At 42.8% G+C, this 14,798-nt stretch overlaps 1 protein-coding gene across 7 annotated transcripts in view; it reads right to left on the bottom strand.

Moving 5' to 3' along the window:
• Positions 1-14,798, bottom strand: part of CFAP92 (cilia and flagella associated protein 92 (putative)) — a 126,687-nt gene that overhangs the window by 87,586 nt on the left and 24,303 nt on the right. For all 7 annotated transcript variants that reach the window (XR_011426778.1, XM_070237185.1, XM_070237187.1 and 4 more), the window contains one exon: positions 11,218-11,402. Coding sequence is in view for 6 of the 7 variants with exons in the window: in XM_070237185.1 (XP_070093286.1) it covers positions 11,218-11,402 (185 nt within the window). In the remaining variant the exon portion in view is untranslated. The remainder of the gene's footprint in view (positions 1-11,217; positions 11,403-14,798) is intronic.

Raw genomic sequence — 14,798 nt, 5'->3', positions numbered from 1 at the left:
CTAATAAATTCATCAAAGCAGCAGGATGCAAAGTCAACACACAAAAATTAGTTGCATTTCTATACATTATTGAGGAACTATCTAAAAAGGAAATTAAGAAAGTAATTCCATTTACAATCATATGAAAAAGAATAAAATATTTAGGAGTAAATTTAACCAAAGAGTGAAAGACTTGCCCACTGAAAACTACAAAACATTGCTGAATGAAATGAAAGAAGACCTAAAAAAAAAATGGAATGACATCCTGTGTTCATGGATTGAAGACTTAATATTGTTAAGATGACAAAATGACTAGAGATTCAATGCAGTCCCTGCCAAAATCCCAAGGGTATTGTTGCAGAGCTAGAAAAACCCATCCTAAAATTCATATGAAATCTTAAGGAACTCCAAATAGCTAACAAACCTGGAAAAGAACAAAGTTGGAAGACTCACACTTCCTGATTTCAAAACTTCCTACAAAACTACAGCAATTAAAACAGCATAGTACTGGTATAATAACAGATATATAGACCAATGAAGTAGAATATAAGCCCCTGAAACAAATCTTTACATATATTGGTCAACCGATTGTTGGCAAGAGTACCTTTGGCAATGGATAAAGGACAGTCTTTTCAACAAAGACTGGTGCTTGGAAAACTGGATATGCACATGTAAAAGAATGAAGTTGGACTCTTACCTTATACCATACACAAAAATTAACTCAAAATGGATCAAAGACCTACACTTAAATAAAATTATAAAACTCTTAGAAGAAAACCTAGGGCAAAGCTTCACAACATTGGATTTGTCAGTGATGTCTTGGATATGACACCAGGAGCACAGGCAACAACAACCAGATAAATTGAACTCCACTAAAATTTAAAACTTTTGTGCATCGAAGGGCACCATCAAGAGAGTAAAAAGACAACCCATAAAATGGGAGAAAATATTTGCAAATCATATATCTGATGAGGGATTAATATCCAGAATATATAAAGAACTCCTACAACTCAACGACAAGAAACAAACAACCCAATTCAAAAATGGGCAAAGAACTTGAATAGACATGTCTCCAAAGAAAATATACAAATGTCCCAGAAGCATATGAAAAGATGCTCAGCATCATTAGTCATTAGGGAAATGTAAACCAAAGCCATGAGATACTACTTCACACCCATCGGGATGGCTTTTTTTTAAAAAAAATGGAAAATAGTAAGTGTTGACAAGAATATGGAGCGTTGGAAACCTTGTGCATTGCTGACAGGGACGTAAAATGGTGCAACCTCTGTGGAAAACAGTTTGGCAGTCCCACAAAAAGTTAAACATATAATTACCATATGATCCAGCAATTCCACTCCTAGGAATATATCTAAAATAACTGAAAATAGGTACTGAAACCAATAACTGCGCACCAATGTTCATAGCAGCATCATTCACAGTAGCCAAAAGGTAGAAGGAACCCAAGTGTCCATCAACAGATGAATGGATAAATAAAATGTGGTATATCCATACAATGGATTATTATTCAGCCATAAAATGGAATGAAATTCTTTCTTTTTAAATGTTTTCCTCTTTTTTCAGGGGGCAGTGGTGAAGAAGACTGGCCCTGAGCTAACATCTTTTGCCAATCTTCCTGTTTTTGGGGTTTTTTTTTTTTTTTTTTGCTTGAGGAAGATTAGCCCTAAGCTAACATCTGTGGCAATCTTCCTCTATTTTTTGTATGTGGAACACCTCCACAGCATGGCTTGATGATGAGCGGTGTATAGGTCCATGCCCAGGATCCAAGCCCATGAACCCCAGGCCACTGAAGCAGAGCACATGAACTTAACCACTATGCCACTTGGCTGGCCCTGGAATGAAATTCTGATACATGCTACAACATGGATGAATCTTGACAACATTATGCTGAGTGAAATAATCCAGACCCAAAAGGACAAATATTATATGATTCCACTTATATGAGGGACCTAGCACAGGTAAATTCATAGAGGCAGAAAGTAGAATAGAGGTTACCAGTGGCTGTGTGGACCAGGAGAGGGAGTTACTGTTTAATGGGTACAGTTTCTGGTTGGGATGATGAAAAGGTTCTGGAAACAGGTAGTGGTAATGGTTACATAACATTGTGAGTCTACCTAATGCCACTTAAAAATGGTTAAAATAGTCAATTTTGTTATATATATTTTATCACAATAAAGAATAGCCAAACATTAAAATTTTTAAAAATAAAAAACCTAAGAAAATCTGAATAATTTATGGACTTCAGTTAATAATAATATATCAACATTGGTTCATTAATGGTAACAAATATACCATACTAACAATAGGGGAGAATGTGGGGGAAAGTATATGGGAACTCTGTACCATCTGTTCAGTTTTTCCACAAATTACAACTATTCCAAAAAATAAAGGCTATTAATTAAAAAAAAGACCCTCACCAGATCTGTCACTGAGTGTGTATGTGTGTGTGTTCATTTGACTATTCGATCATTTTCATAACAACTTGTTCTAGTTTCAGGAATTTGATGTCCACTCATCTCTGTAAAGACATTAATATCACCTTTTCAAAGTCTTCATCTGTTTGTTTTATTAATTCTATTTCTTCAGAGGTTAGTTCTTCTGAGTGTGGAGTATGATACATTTCTTTCATGGTGCTATATCTTGGTTTTTGGTGTTTTTTTGGGTCAAATATCTGGCAGTTCTTGGTGATGTCCATATATGAGTGTAAGGTTTCCACTAACTGGTCTCTGTTTCATCCATTTTCTGCAGCTGGTCTCCAGTGAATGCGGAGACGGGCAGGGCGTGCTTCCCAGCGCAGTGGCCAACAGCCAGGCCTCTGGGCTTGGGGCTCCTAGGCCCTCTGGGTGTTACTAGACAGGAGGGTTAGGCTCTGGCTCTCATACTCACTGCTTCTGTCTAGGGGCGTGGAAGCAGGGTGAGAGGGGGGTGGAGGAGAATGGCTTAGCTGCCCTAAGGCGTGTCTCTTGCCCCTGCAAGAGACATCTCCACCTTTTGTGGATGCTTTCCTCTTCTAGTAAATGATTTTGAGCTATAATTTCCTACTTTGATTCAAATTCATCTGCCTCCTATCTTTGGAAATTCCTCATAAATTTCTTGACCACAGAGAATACTCTTTCTTATATTCCTACCTTATTATGAATTCATACTCCACCATTTACAAACGACATGTCTTTGGGAAAATCAGGCCACCCCTCTGTGCTTCTCTTTCAAACAGGGTGGAGACAGGACTGCCTGCCTGGCATGGTTTTGTGAGGATGACTTGTGAAAACATCGGTTGCACCTTGGCTGCCCACCGGAAGTCTGCCACCTGGATGGAAGTGGGAGTCAAAGGAGAGGCTGGGTCTTCGGGAAGATGCCAGCCAGCTATCCCCAGCTCCACACCTCTTGAGGCCAAGACATCCACAGTGAAAGGTGCTCTTCGGCCTCTTTCCCCATTCGAACCTAGTGCCAAGGAGAAAGGAACCCACTGGTCTAAGTGTTGAGATCGTGTCCTGATCTAGATGCCAAGGGGCTCCTGGAGGTCCCTCCATTGCTGAGCACAATCAGGGCAGGGCAGACGCAGATGGCCAGGCTGGGCCAGCCATACTTCCAGTCCCAGCACAGGAAGGAACCAGCTGCAAAGGACACCCACACAGGCCACTGATGCTACTGTGTTCCTCCAGGGCCCCCTGCTTGTCTACCCAAGGCGAAAGGCACAGGCTGTGAAAATCCTGGCTCTGCTACAAACTAGCTGTGTGATCTTGGGCCAGCCATGAATCTCATAAGCCTCCAAGTCCTGCTCTGTAAAATGAGGGTAGCCATGTCTGCAAAATCACTGAATGGATGGAGAGAGTGTCTGACACAGAGTCCAACACATAGTAGGCAGTACAGATGGCACTTCTCTTCTCTCCTTTGTGTGCTGGGTCATTACATGGGTACAACTCGCTAGGCAAACTGCCTGCTCATGCATTCCTGCATCTGACTGATGTTCACTGAGCTCCGGTTCTATCCCAGGCCCTGGCTGGGCACTGGGGATGCTGACAGGGTGGTAACTTGTCCAGGGATGACCCCCAAGTCCAGGGGGGACATGAGCTAAACATCAGATCATGCTGTTTTAAGTGGCAGACTGAACACATACATCTAATTTCACTCCTCACCTGAACTCCACTAAAACCAAAGGAGATTTTCTAAAAAGACGTAAAGGTGCAGGAACCTAGAAGAGCGACAGGCGAGTGGAAACGGACTCAGCACAGTTGGGAAAGCCAATCCCAAGCACCAGAGAAGATAAGAACAACCAGATTTCCTCTGCAAAACCCTCAAAAGGCTCAGGAACTGGCAGAACCCAGTATCTCTGGACCTGGAGGTCACAGGGACATGCCCGGAGAAGTGGGTGCAAGTCCCCCAAGACGCAAGCCCTCGGGGCCTCCCCAACAGCTCAGCGGAAGTCTGCTAGTTTTTTCCCTAGGCAACATGAAAACGGAGGGTCCTGAAAGCTTCAAAACACTGATCAAAGAAAAAAAAGAACACCTAAATAAATGGAGAGGCACCCTGAATTCAGGACTGTATTCAGACTCAACATAGTAAAGACGTCAATTCTCCCCAAACTGATCTTGGAGTTAATGCAGTACCAGTCAAAATCCTAGCACAATTTTTTTTAGACATAGAAAAACTGATTCTAAAATGTATTTGGAAGAGCAAAGAAATTGGAAGGGCTAACACAATTTTGAAAAAGAAGAATAAAGAACCTAGAAATAGACTTACACAAGTACGGCCAATTGATTTTTATCAGAAGTGCAAAGGAAATTCAATGAAAATAGTCTTTTCCACAAATGTTGTTGGAACAGTTAGTCATGCATATGCAAAAAGAAAAAAGAGAAGAACCTCAACCTAAGCCTTTTACAAAAATTAACTCAAAATTGATCATAGATCTAAATGTAAAATATAAAACTAGAAACATATAGAAGAAAATAGGGAAAACATCCTTGTGACCTAGGGTTAGGCAAAGAGTTCTTAAATGTGACACAAAAACACAATCCATAAAGAAAAAAATGTATAATTTGGACTTCATCAAAATTAAAAACTTTTGCTCTGCAAAAGACATTGTTAAGAGAATGAAAAGACAAACTGCCAACTAGGAGAAAATGATTGCGAATAATATATCCAGCAGAGGACTTATATCCAGAATGGATTTTAAAACCTTGAAAACTCAACATCAAGAAAACAAACAACCCAACTGCAAAGTGGGCAAAAACCTGAATAGATGCCTCACCAAAGGGGATAAAACATGGCAACTAAGCACATTAAGAGATGCTCAACATCTTTATGCGTCAGGGAAATGCAAATTAAAACCATGATGAGATAACACCACATACGGACTAGAATGGCTAAAATTTTGAAAACAATACTGACAATACCAAGTTCCGCGGAGAGAGGAGCAACTTGAACCCTCATACACTGCTGGTGTGAATGAGAAATGATACAACCACTCTGGGAAATGGTTTGGCAGTTTCTCACGAAGTCAAACATACACACCCTACATGGCCCAGCAATCCCATTTGTGGGCATTTATCCTAAAGAACTGAAAACTTACATTCACACAAAAACATGTACACAGATGCTTTTAGAAGCTCTAATCATGACTGTCAAAAACTAGAAACAACCCAAATGTCCTTCAACGAGAGAATGGCTACACTGTGGTACACCCTTGCAATGGAAAGGGACTCAGCAATAAAAAGGAATGAATTCTTGATAGACACAATTTGGATGAATCTCAAAGGCATCATGCTGAGAGAAAGAGGCCATACACATTGTTCCATGCTGAAACAGGTTAATAGTCTATGATGTTACACAGTATATAACTCCATTTATATGACCTTATTCAAAAGTTAAAACTATAATGATGGAGAGCACATCAGTGGTCCCCAGGGGGTGTGGGTGGGGGATGATGTGGTTATAAAGGGCTAGTACAAGAAGTTTTGGGGATGATAGAACTGTTCTATATCCTAATTGTGGTGGTGAGAACACCAATCTATACATGAATTACAATTTATAGAACTGTACACCAAAAGAAAATAAGTCAATTTTACCATAGGATATTTTTATTTTTTTGCTTTTGTTTTAAAAACAAAAAATGGAAAAACAGAGGGTCTCTGGAATGAGGAAAGTTGAGGGTACTCGGCTCATCCCCAAACCAGATGGATCCGGGGACCAAATGCTCGCTGACGGTTCAAGGCAGACCCTCAGTCCCTTCCAGTCACTTGGCTATCAGACCCTTAACCTCCAAGCAGGCAACTGGGAGAGACCTCTAGACACTGACCTTGGGGTCTCCCCACCACCCACTCACCCAGATCACTCGATAATGAAGCTCAGAACTGACAGCCCACTACGCACCCAGGGCACGTGACGCAAAGGCGGGAGGACACAGGCATGAGTCTCCAACGTCCTCTTCCAGTGGGGTCCCAGGATGCGCTTAGTGCCTCCATAATACATTGTGATGACTCGGGGGACATGTTGTCTACCAGGGAAGCTCCTTAGAGACTCAGCGCCCAGAGTTTTTATTGGGGCTGGTCGTGTAGGCACCCTCTGCCTAGCGCGTTCCGAATTCCAGACTCCCCAAAGGAAAACAGGTGTTCGGCACAAATCGTATTGTCTGCACAGAGTTTAGGGACAGAGCGATTCTTTTCAGGGAGTGCAGGGGGACCCTCCTGAAATACAAGTTCCCAGATACCAGCCCAGGGCCGGCCTTTCAAGCCGGCCTTTTTAAGGACAGTAGCCTCAGGCCTCAGTGTTAACTTTTTTGTGCACATGCTATAAAAAGGAACAACCAGGAAGAAAAAGCAACAAAAGCAATTAGAGTAACAGTCCATGAGAGACAACATCTAAGTAACAGGAACTCCAAAATAAGAGGAGAAGAGGAGGAAAGAGCGAGGGGAATAATTCCGGACAGTTTTGTAGCACTGAAGGACCTGAGTTTCTGGGGTTGACAGGGCTCACTGAGTCCGCAGCTCAAGGGATGAAAGCACACCGAGAGACTTCCTGTTCTGGACTAAGATGAAATAGACACTGTTTTCTATCTCTCCTGCTAAATACAGATCTTTAAAACCCTGGACTTTATACTTAAAACAAACATAAGAGGGCTCTGAAAGGTGGAGAGAAGAAAGCTAGGACTGTGGGATCTGAGGAACGACATGTGAAGAGTTATCTGGGGTTTCTACTTGTCCCGTGTATTCTGGAGTAGGTGCTAGAGAACAGAGCAGCCCAGAAATGCTCATGGGAGCGGGCAGGAAAAATGCCAAGAAAAGTCTTCTCTCTCCGGCCAACGGACCAAGAAAGGGGCAGCCCAGCAAGCCAGAAAACTTTTAGACAAGTAACTCCCCTACTCCAGCCCAAGCACCAGAAAGAACCCCAGGCCCACTTCACTCCCATAAGCAAAGGCCAGATGGAGAGCCTGAACTCCCATCCTTGCCTGGTTGTAACAAGTGCCCCTTGCTATCCTCCTCAGATGGTACCAGAAAAGACCGAGTCGGGATTTGGGACTTTCATCCTGCCCAGCGGTAACAAGGCAACAGAGAAGGCTGGGGAAGTCAAAATCTTTCACCACCATCCAGTGGTAATGAGGCCTCCCCACCACCATGGTGTCAGTAAAGGTCATGTGGGGAGCAGCAGTGAGGTCCCCATCCCCTAGAGTGTAGTGGCAAAGTGGGGAACCTGGACTTCCACCTCTACCTGGCAGGAATCAGAAGCCATCCCCCTTTCTCCACTGGCAGGGTATAAATCTTCCTAAAACAGAAGATTTAAATAAGATCCAGAGTCTCGTAACTTAATACCCAATTATGCCCAAGATTCAATTAAGAAATCACTTTTTGGGGCCAGCCCCATGGCTGAGTGGTTAAGTGCATGTGCTCTGCTTCAGCTGCGCAGGGTTTTGCCAGTTTAGATCCTGGGCACAGACCTAGCACTGCTCATCAGGCCACACTGAGGTGGTGTCCCACGTAGCACAACCAGAGGCACTCACACTAGAATATACAACTATGTACTGGGGGGGTGTTGAAGGGGGGAGGAGGAGGAGGAGGAGAAGAAGAAGATTGGCAACAGATGTTAGCTCAGGTGCCAATCTTTAAAAAAAAATCACTTATCATACCAAGAACCATGAAAATCTCAGTTTAAATGAGAAAAGACAATCAACGGATGCTAATACCAATTAATCTTGGAATTATCTGACAAGAATTTTACAGCAATTATGAACATGCTTGAAACACATGGAAAAAACCAGAAAGTCTCAGCAAAGAAATAGAATATGTAAAAAAGAATCAAATGGAAATTTTAGAACTGAAAAATACAATAACTGAAATTGAAAAACTCAATGGATGGGCTCAACAGCAGAATGGAATGGACAGAGACAAGAATGGTGAACTTGAAGATAAATCAATGGAAATTATACAATCTGAAGAACATAGAGAAAAATAGACTAAAAACAAATGAACAGAGCTTCAGGGACCTGAGGGACTATAACAAAAGAACTGACATTCTTGTCCTTGGAGTCCCAGAAGGAGAGAAAAGAGAGGTACTGAAAAGTATTCAAAAAACTAATGGCTGAAGTTTCCCCAACTTTGGCCAAAGACATAAGCCTACTGATTCAAAAAGCTGAGTGAACCCCATGGGATAAACCCAAAGAAATCCACAGCAAGATACATCACAGTCAAACTTCTGAAAACCAGAGACAAAGAAAAAAATCTTGAAAGTTGCAATAGATAAATGCCACCTTGTCTACAGGATGAAAACAATTCAAATGACATTGGATTTCTTATCAAAAACCATAGGAGCCAAGAGGACATGGCACAACATTTTTCAAGTGCTGAAGAAAAAAAAGAACTGCCAACCCCAAATTCTAAATCAAGTGAAACTATCCTTTGGGAATGAAGGAGAAATAAAGACGTCTTCAGACAAAGGAAAACTAAGAGAATTTGTCCTCAGCAGATCTACCCTAAAAGAATGACTAAAGGAAGTTCTTGAAACAGAAAGGCTATGATAAAAAAAAGAATGAAAGAGAGAAATCTTGGCACATCAGCAAGGAAGAACAACGGAAAGAGCAAAGCTATGGGTAAATACAATACACTTTCCTTCTCCTCTGGAATTTTCTAAATTAGGCTTGGCAATTGAAGCAAAGAGTATAACATCATCTGGTGTGGTTCTCAGTTATGTAAAGGAAATATTTACGATAATTATATTATGAATGAGGGAAGGTAAAAGGATTTAAAGGAAGGCAAGCTTTCTAAAGTTCACTCAAACTGGTCAAACGTCAACATCAGTAGACTGTGATAAGTTAGGGATGCATCATGTAATTCCTAGAGTAACCACTAAAAATTTATACAAAGAGAGACACTCAAAAACACTACAGAAAGATCAAAATAGAATTATAAAAATTGTTCAAGTAACCCACAGGAAGGTAGGAAAAAGGAAAGAGAGAAAACAAAACAAAACGGAAGGAACAGACAGAAAACAAAAATTTTAATGGCAGACTTCAGCTCTAACAGATAAATAATTACACTAAATGTAAATGGCCTAAATACACCCATTAAAAGACCTGGTGAATAAAGGAAGATGACTCAACTATATGCAAGGGCATTATGCTGAGTTGGGGGGAGGCAATTTCAAAAGGTCACATACTGGATGTCTCCATTTATATAACTCTGTGAGTTTCCTAGGGCCGCTATAATAAATTACCACAAATTGGGTGACTTGGAACAACAGAAATTGATTGTCTCATGGTTCTGGAGGCTAGAAGTGTGAAATCAAGGTGTCAGCGGGGCCACGTTCCCTCTGCAGGTGCTAAGGAAGGGTCGTTCCTTGCCTCTTCCAGCTTCTGACAGCCCCATATATTCCCTGGCTTGGACAACATAACTTCGCTCCTCACATGGCATCCTCCCTACATCTCTTCACATAGTCTTCCTTGTCTCTATGTCCAAATTTCTCTTTTTTATAAGGACACCAGTCATATTAGCTTGGGGCCCATCTCAATGACCTCATATGAACTTGATCACCTCTTTAAAGACCCTATTTCCAAATAAGGGAACGTTCTGAGGTCCTGGAGATTAGAAGTTCAACATACCTTTTTGGGGAAACTGTACAATTCAACCCATAACAATAACATTCTCAAACTTACAAAATTACAAAGATGGAAAACAAATTAGTGATATGGGATGGTGGGAGGTAAGGAGGTGGTTGTGACTATAAAGGGGTAGCATGAGAGAAATCGTTGTGGTGATGAAATAGTTCTGTATCTTGAGTGCAGTGACAGTTACATAAATCTATACATGTGATAAAATGACATAGAACCATACACACATGTCGGACCACTGTCAATATCCTGATTTTGAAGTTGTGCTATAGTTATATAAGATGTAATCACTGGGGAAAACTGAGTGAAGGGTATATGGGACCTCTCTGTACTATTTTTGCAACTTCAAGATCCTGTGAATCTCTATTTCAAAACAAAAGTATAAATACGTGTATGGATATGCCCAAACTAAGAAACATAATTAAGCAGTTTCAGAAGACAAAAAAGAAGTTTCCACAAGCTATGAGAGAAGTAAAAACACACACAAAGCACATACAAAGCTTCAACGTGGAACATCAAAAGATGATGGAATAATGCCTTCAAAACTCTGAAAGAAAATGATTTTTGATCTAAAATTTTATACCCAGCCAAATTATCAATCAAGTCTAAGGGTAGAATAAATATATTTTCAGACAGAGGCGATCTCAAAACAAATATCTCCCATTAACTTTTTTGCATGAAGCTACAGGAGGATGTGCTCCAGCAAAACCAGGGAGCAAACAAAGCAAGAGGAAGACATAGAATCCAGGAGATGGGACTCTCACTGGGAGAAGGGAAAGGGAATTCCCAGGATAAACAGCAGTACTAACCCTGGTTGGTTCAAGATGAGTGAGCATCTCAGTGAGCACCACTGCTGGGACAGGAAGCCTAGGGCTCCTGCTGAAACGAGGATTTCTACCTCCATTTGAAGAACACCTGTGGTGTAGCGAGAGAACTCACACTTGGTAGCTCCTGTTCCCAGGAACCAAATCTCTTTCAAGTCTCACTGTGAGATCCTAAACGGTGAAACATGGATGATGACTATACTTCCCACAAAAGGCCATTGGGGGCATTAGGGATGACACGTAATGGGCAATTGGCTGGGAAAAGGAGGACTTCAATCAGTTCACCTGTCTCGTTCTTACCTCTAGTTCATGGATGGGCACAGGTTGTGATGGAAGGCAGGAGGCACACTTGATCGTTATGGTCAGAGGGTTCAAGTCCTGCTTTTGCTCCTCAGTCATGATAGGAACTTCTGTTTTTAAAGTCAAAAGACAATCTAAAATGTTGGCACACTTCCCACTGCCACGACTCACAACAGTTTTCTGTCCTGGGAGAAAATACACACAGCGTTAGACGTTTACTCGTGACAGCCCCGAGACAGGCACAGAGGGACCAGGCAACCTGAGAAGAGCCAGTGATAAAATTACGCCTAAAAGAGGAAAACTGAAAAAAAAAAAAAGGAACTGGGAATTGCCTACAGGCAGAATGTTACACACGACTTTCTCAAACTGAGGTCCCATAGATTCTCTAAGAGAATTTAATTTTTATGATTTAATCTTGATGGTCATCTTATAACATAAGTATTTCCTGAGTCACCTACAGGATACAATAAGGAATACTCATGCTTGAATGCCACCCCCAAACAGTCTGATCTCCTCGGTCTGGGTACAGCCTCCACACTGGGCCTGTGAAAGCTCCCCTAGGTGATTCTAGAACCACCACCCTAGACTTGTGGCTAGGATGGCCAGGAGCTACTGGCCATATGTGGCTACTTAAATTTAAATTAATTAGAATTAAATAAAATTTAACAGGCAGTTCCTTCATCACGTTAGTCACATGTCAAATGCTCAGTAGCCATGTGTGACCACAAGCAGATATAGAATGTTTCCATCACTGCAGAAAGCTCTATTGGAGAATGCTGCTCCAGGCAATTATTTTAGAATAGAATGCATTCAAGAACAAATAATGCCAGTGTCTACATTTGGTGCCCAGTGGTTCACTTTAACCGTTGTGGTCTAATGAGAAAAGCATAGATATTGATGTAGAACAAAACTGGAATTTTTTTTTTTTTTTTTTTGCAGGGAAAGATTGGCCCTGAGCTAACATCTGTTGTCAATCTTCCTCTCTTTTTTTTCCCCTCCCCAAAGCTCCAGTGCATGATTGTACATCCTAGTTGTAAGTCCTTCTGGTTCTTCTCTGTGAGCCACCACCACAGCATGGCAGCTGACAGATGGGTGGTGTGGTTCTGAAACCGGGAAGTGAACCCAGGCCACCAAAGTGGAGTGCATTGGACTTAACCACTAGGCCTTCAGGGCTGCCTCACATAACTGGTACATTCGAGCCAAACCACACGTGGCACACCTCCTGCTATGGCAGTTTTGCAATAGTGCAACCAGAGAAGAGCGTAGGTGAACTGAGCCACTGCGCGGCACACACAGGTAGCTGTGAGAATACTTTTCTCATAAAAGGGGTCCATACATTTTACCAGGCGGAGACATGCTGGCGTAGAGAAAAAAAAAAAAAAAGCAAAGCTCCAGACTTGTCAGGAGAGACGCCTAGGTCCACACCCTAGACCTGACTCTTAGTAGTCATGTAACCTACAAGCGAGAGGCTCTTTGAGGCTCAGTTTCCTCATGTGCAAAATGGATTGAGAGGGTCAAGAGGGATTCTGTCTGTGAAGGTGCCAAGAACACCGCCTGGCACACAGTGTGTGTTCAAAGAGACCATTCTATTCCTTTCCAAATGCCTGTAATTATATTTCCAGGGCACAAGAAGCCCACAGTAGAAAGAGCAGTCACTGCCAAAACAAGTCTCGGGCTGGCGTGTGCAGCTGTCTGCACGGCCGAGGGCGTGGGGCCGCATGCTTCCCCTGGGGGCAGCCCGCACTGCTCCCACGTGATTCTTTCCTATAAAGCCATAACTAATTAGCATTTGTGTTCTAGAACTTTGTAAGCCTTTTCGTATAAAATTCGCCCCGTTTAGAAGAAATCTCCAGCGCAAACATACACTCAAATCATCATTCAGAAACTGATGGAAGTGTCAGCCACGATTCCACGGAAGGTTTCTCAACCTCAGCACTACTGACATTCGGGGACAGAGAATTCTTTGCTGTGGGGGCTGTTCGGTGCATTGTGGGACATTTAGCAGCATCCCACTAGGTGCCAACAGCACCCCACTCCCACTTGAGACAACTGAAAATGCCTCCACATTCTGCCAAATGTTCCCTGGGGGGCGCAAGTGCCCAAGTTGAGGACCAGTGTTCCAAAGTAAGGGAAAAGTTGTGGGGAACCAACATCACACCACGTGTGCGCCAACTGCCAGACCTGAATGTGCCTCAATGCCATTTAACCCTCAGAGCGACCCTGTGGGGTTGCTATCATCTCTGCTTTACAGATGGGAAACGGAGGCCCAGAGAAGTTAAGCAATCATCCAAGGCCTCTTAGCTAATTAGTGGTGGAACCAGCGACCAAACCAGTCCTGCGTGGCTAAGTTTGGCCCCTCCACTATGCAAAAAACCTAAGAGTTCATTCCAAACAGAATCTTTCTAGAATCTTACTGGGTTACTAGCCAATGGATATTTACCACTAAGATATTCAAAGCCAATGGCCTAATTTGAAATTGAAGATGATTACTAAAAATAATCATGGTAGTTTTGGAATAGCTAATCTTATGCTATTATTTTATGGCAAAAACAAACATACAATTGGCCTGCCGAGCCAAGACAATTCTCAGTTTATGACCGTAAACCATGACATCAGTGTAAGGGAGGAGGGTTGTCTTTCTGTTTTCTTTGCTGGAAGCCCAGTGCCCTGATGTCCTGACAGAAGCAGCTGCCACGTCCGCACCAGCAACATTTCTGAGTCCTGCCTTCTGCAAAGTTCCATGCGAAGCAGTTTACACACGTTGTCTCACGTGATCCTTCCTCCAGCCCTCTGGGTTGGGAATTATCACCCTCATTTACAAACGAGGAAACTGAGGCTCAGAGAAAGCAGACAACTTGCTGGTAAGAGGCTGAGCCAGGATTCAAAGTCTGTTAGTCCCGGAGCCCTTCCAATAGCTGTCACATTACACGGCATGACAGCCCAGGTGAAAGAGAGGGAGGTGCAGACACCTCCCGACTCGGCCTTGCTGGAAGCAGTCATGCCAGGCAGGCCAAGACTATTTGAGCTTCTCCTGCCACTCACAGCAAAATTAAGGAGCCAAGTCCAGCAGGTCACCCGAGCTCACCGCCTACAGGAGCACCGGTTCCTCTCGGGACCAGGGCCAGGAAGCGTTTACCTGAGAGGGTGCTCCTGGCAGGGACACGTGACTGCTGCGCGAGAGGCCCGGCCCCCCAGGAGCACAGCCAGAGAGTGGGTAAGAGTGTCTGAAATTCTCTTCTCCAGAAAAGATTCCAGGGCCATGGGAAAGCTAAGGCAGTCTGAAAGGTCCAACTTTAGGTGAAAGCGGACTTTCAAAAATCCATTTAAAAGTGTAAACTGAAAGGTAATATATCAACATCAACCAAAGAGCTTTCGAGTATTACGATTTTCCTGGCACCCGTGGAACTGGACGCCGACTTTCCGGGGTTTTACCCTGTGCATCTGCAAAAGTCAGTGCCATCTCGGCAAAGCCCCATGTCTAAACTTTACAGATTGGCCAATAGAGGGCGCGCCTTCCCCCTGATGGCCAAAAACTCAACGAAATAGGTTTGAAATTTTCCCTAAAAAGAAAAGGAAGAGGG

This window comes from Equus caballus, chromosome 16, assembly GCF_041296265.1.
Source record: "Equus caballus isolate H_3958 breed thoroughbred chromosome 16, TB-T2T, whole genome shotgun sequence".
NCBI lineage: Eukaryota > Metazoa > Chordata > Mammalia > Perissodactyla > Equidae > Equus > Equus caballus.
The sequence above is the reverse complement of the archived record's forward strand: the minus strand, read 5'-3'. Positions and strand labels throughout refer to the sequence as shown.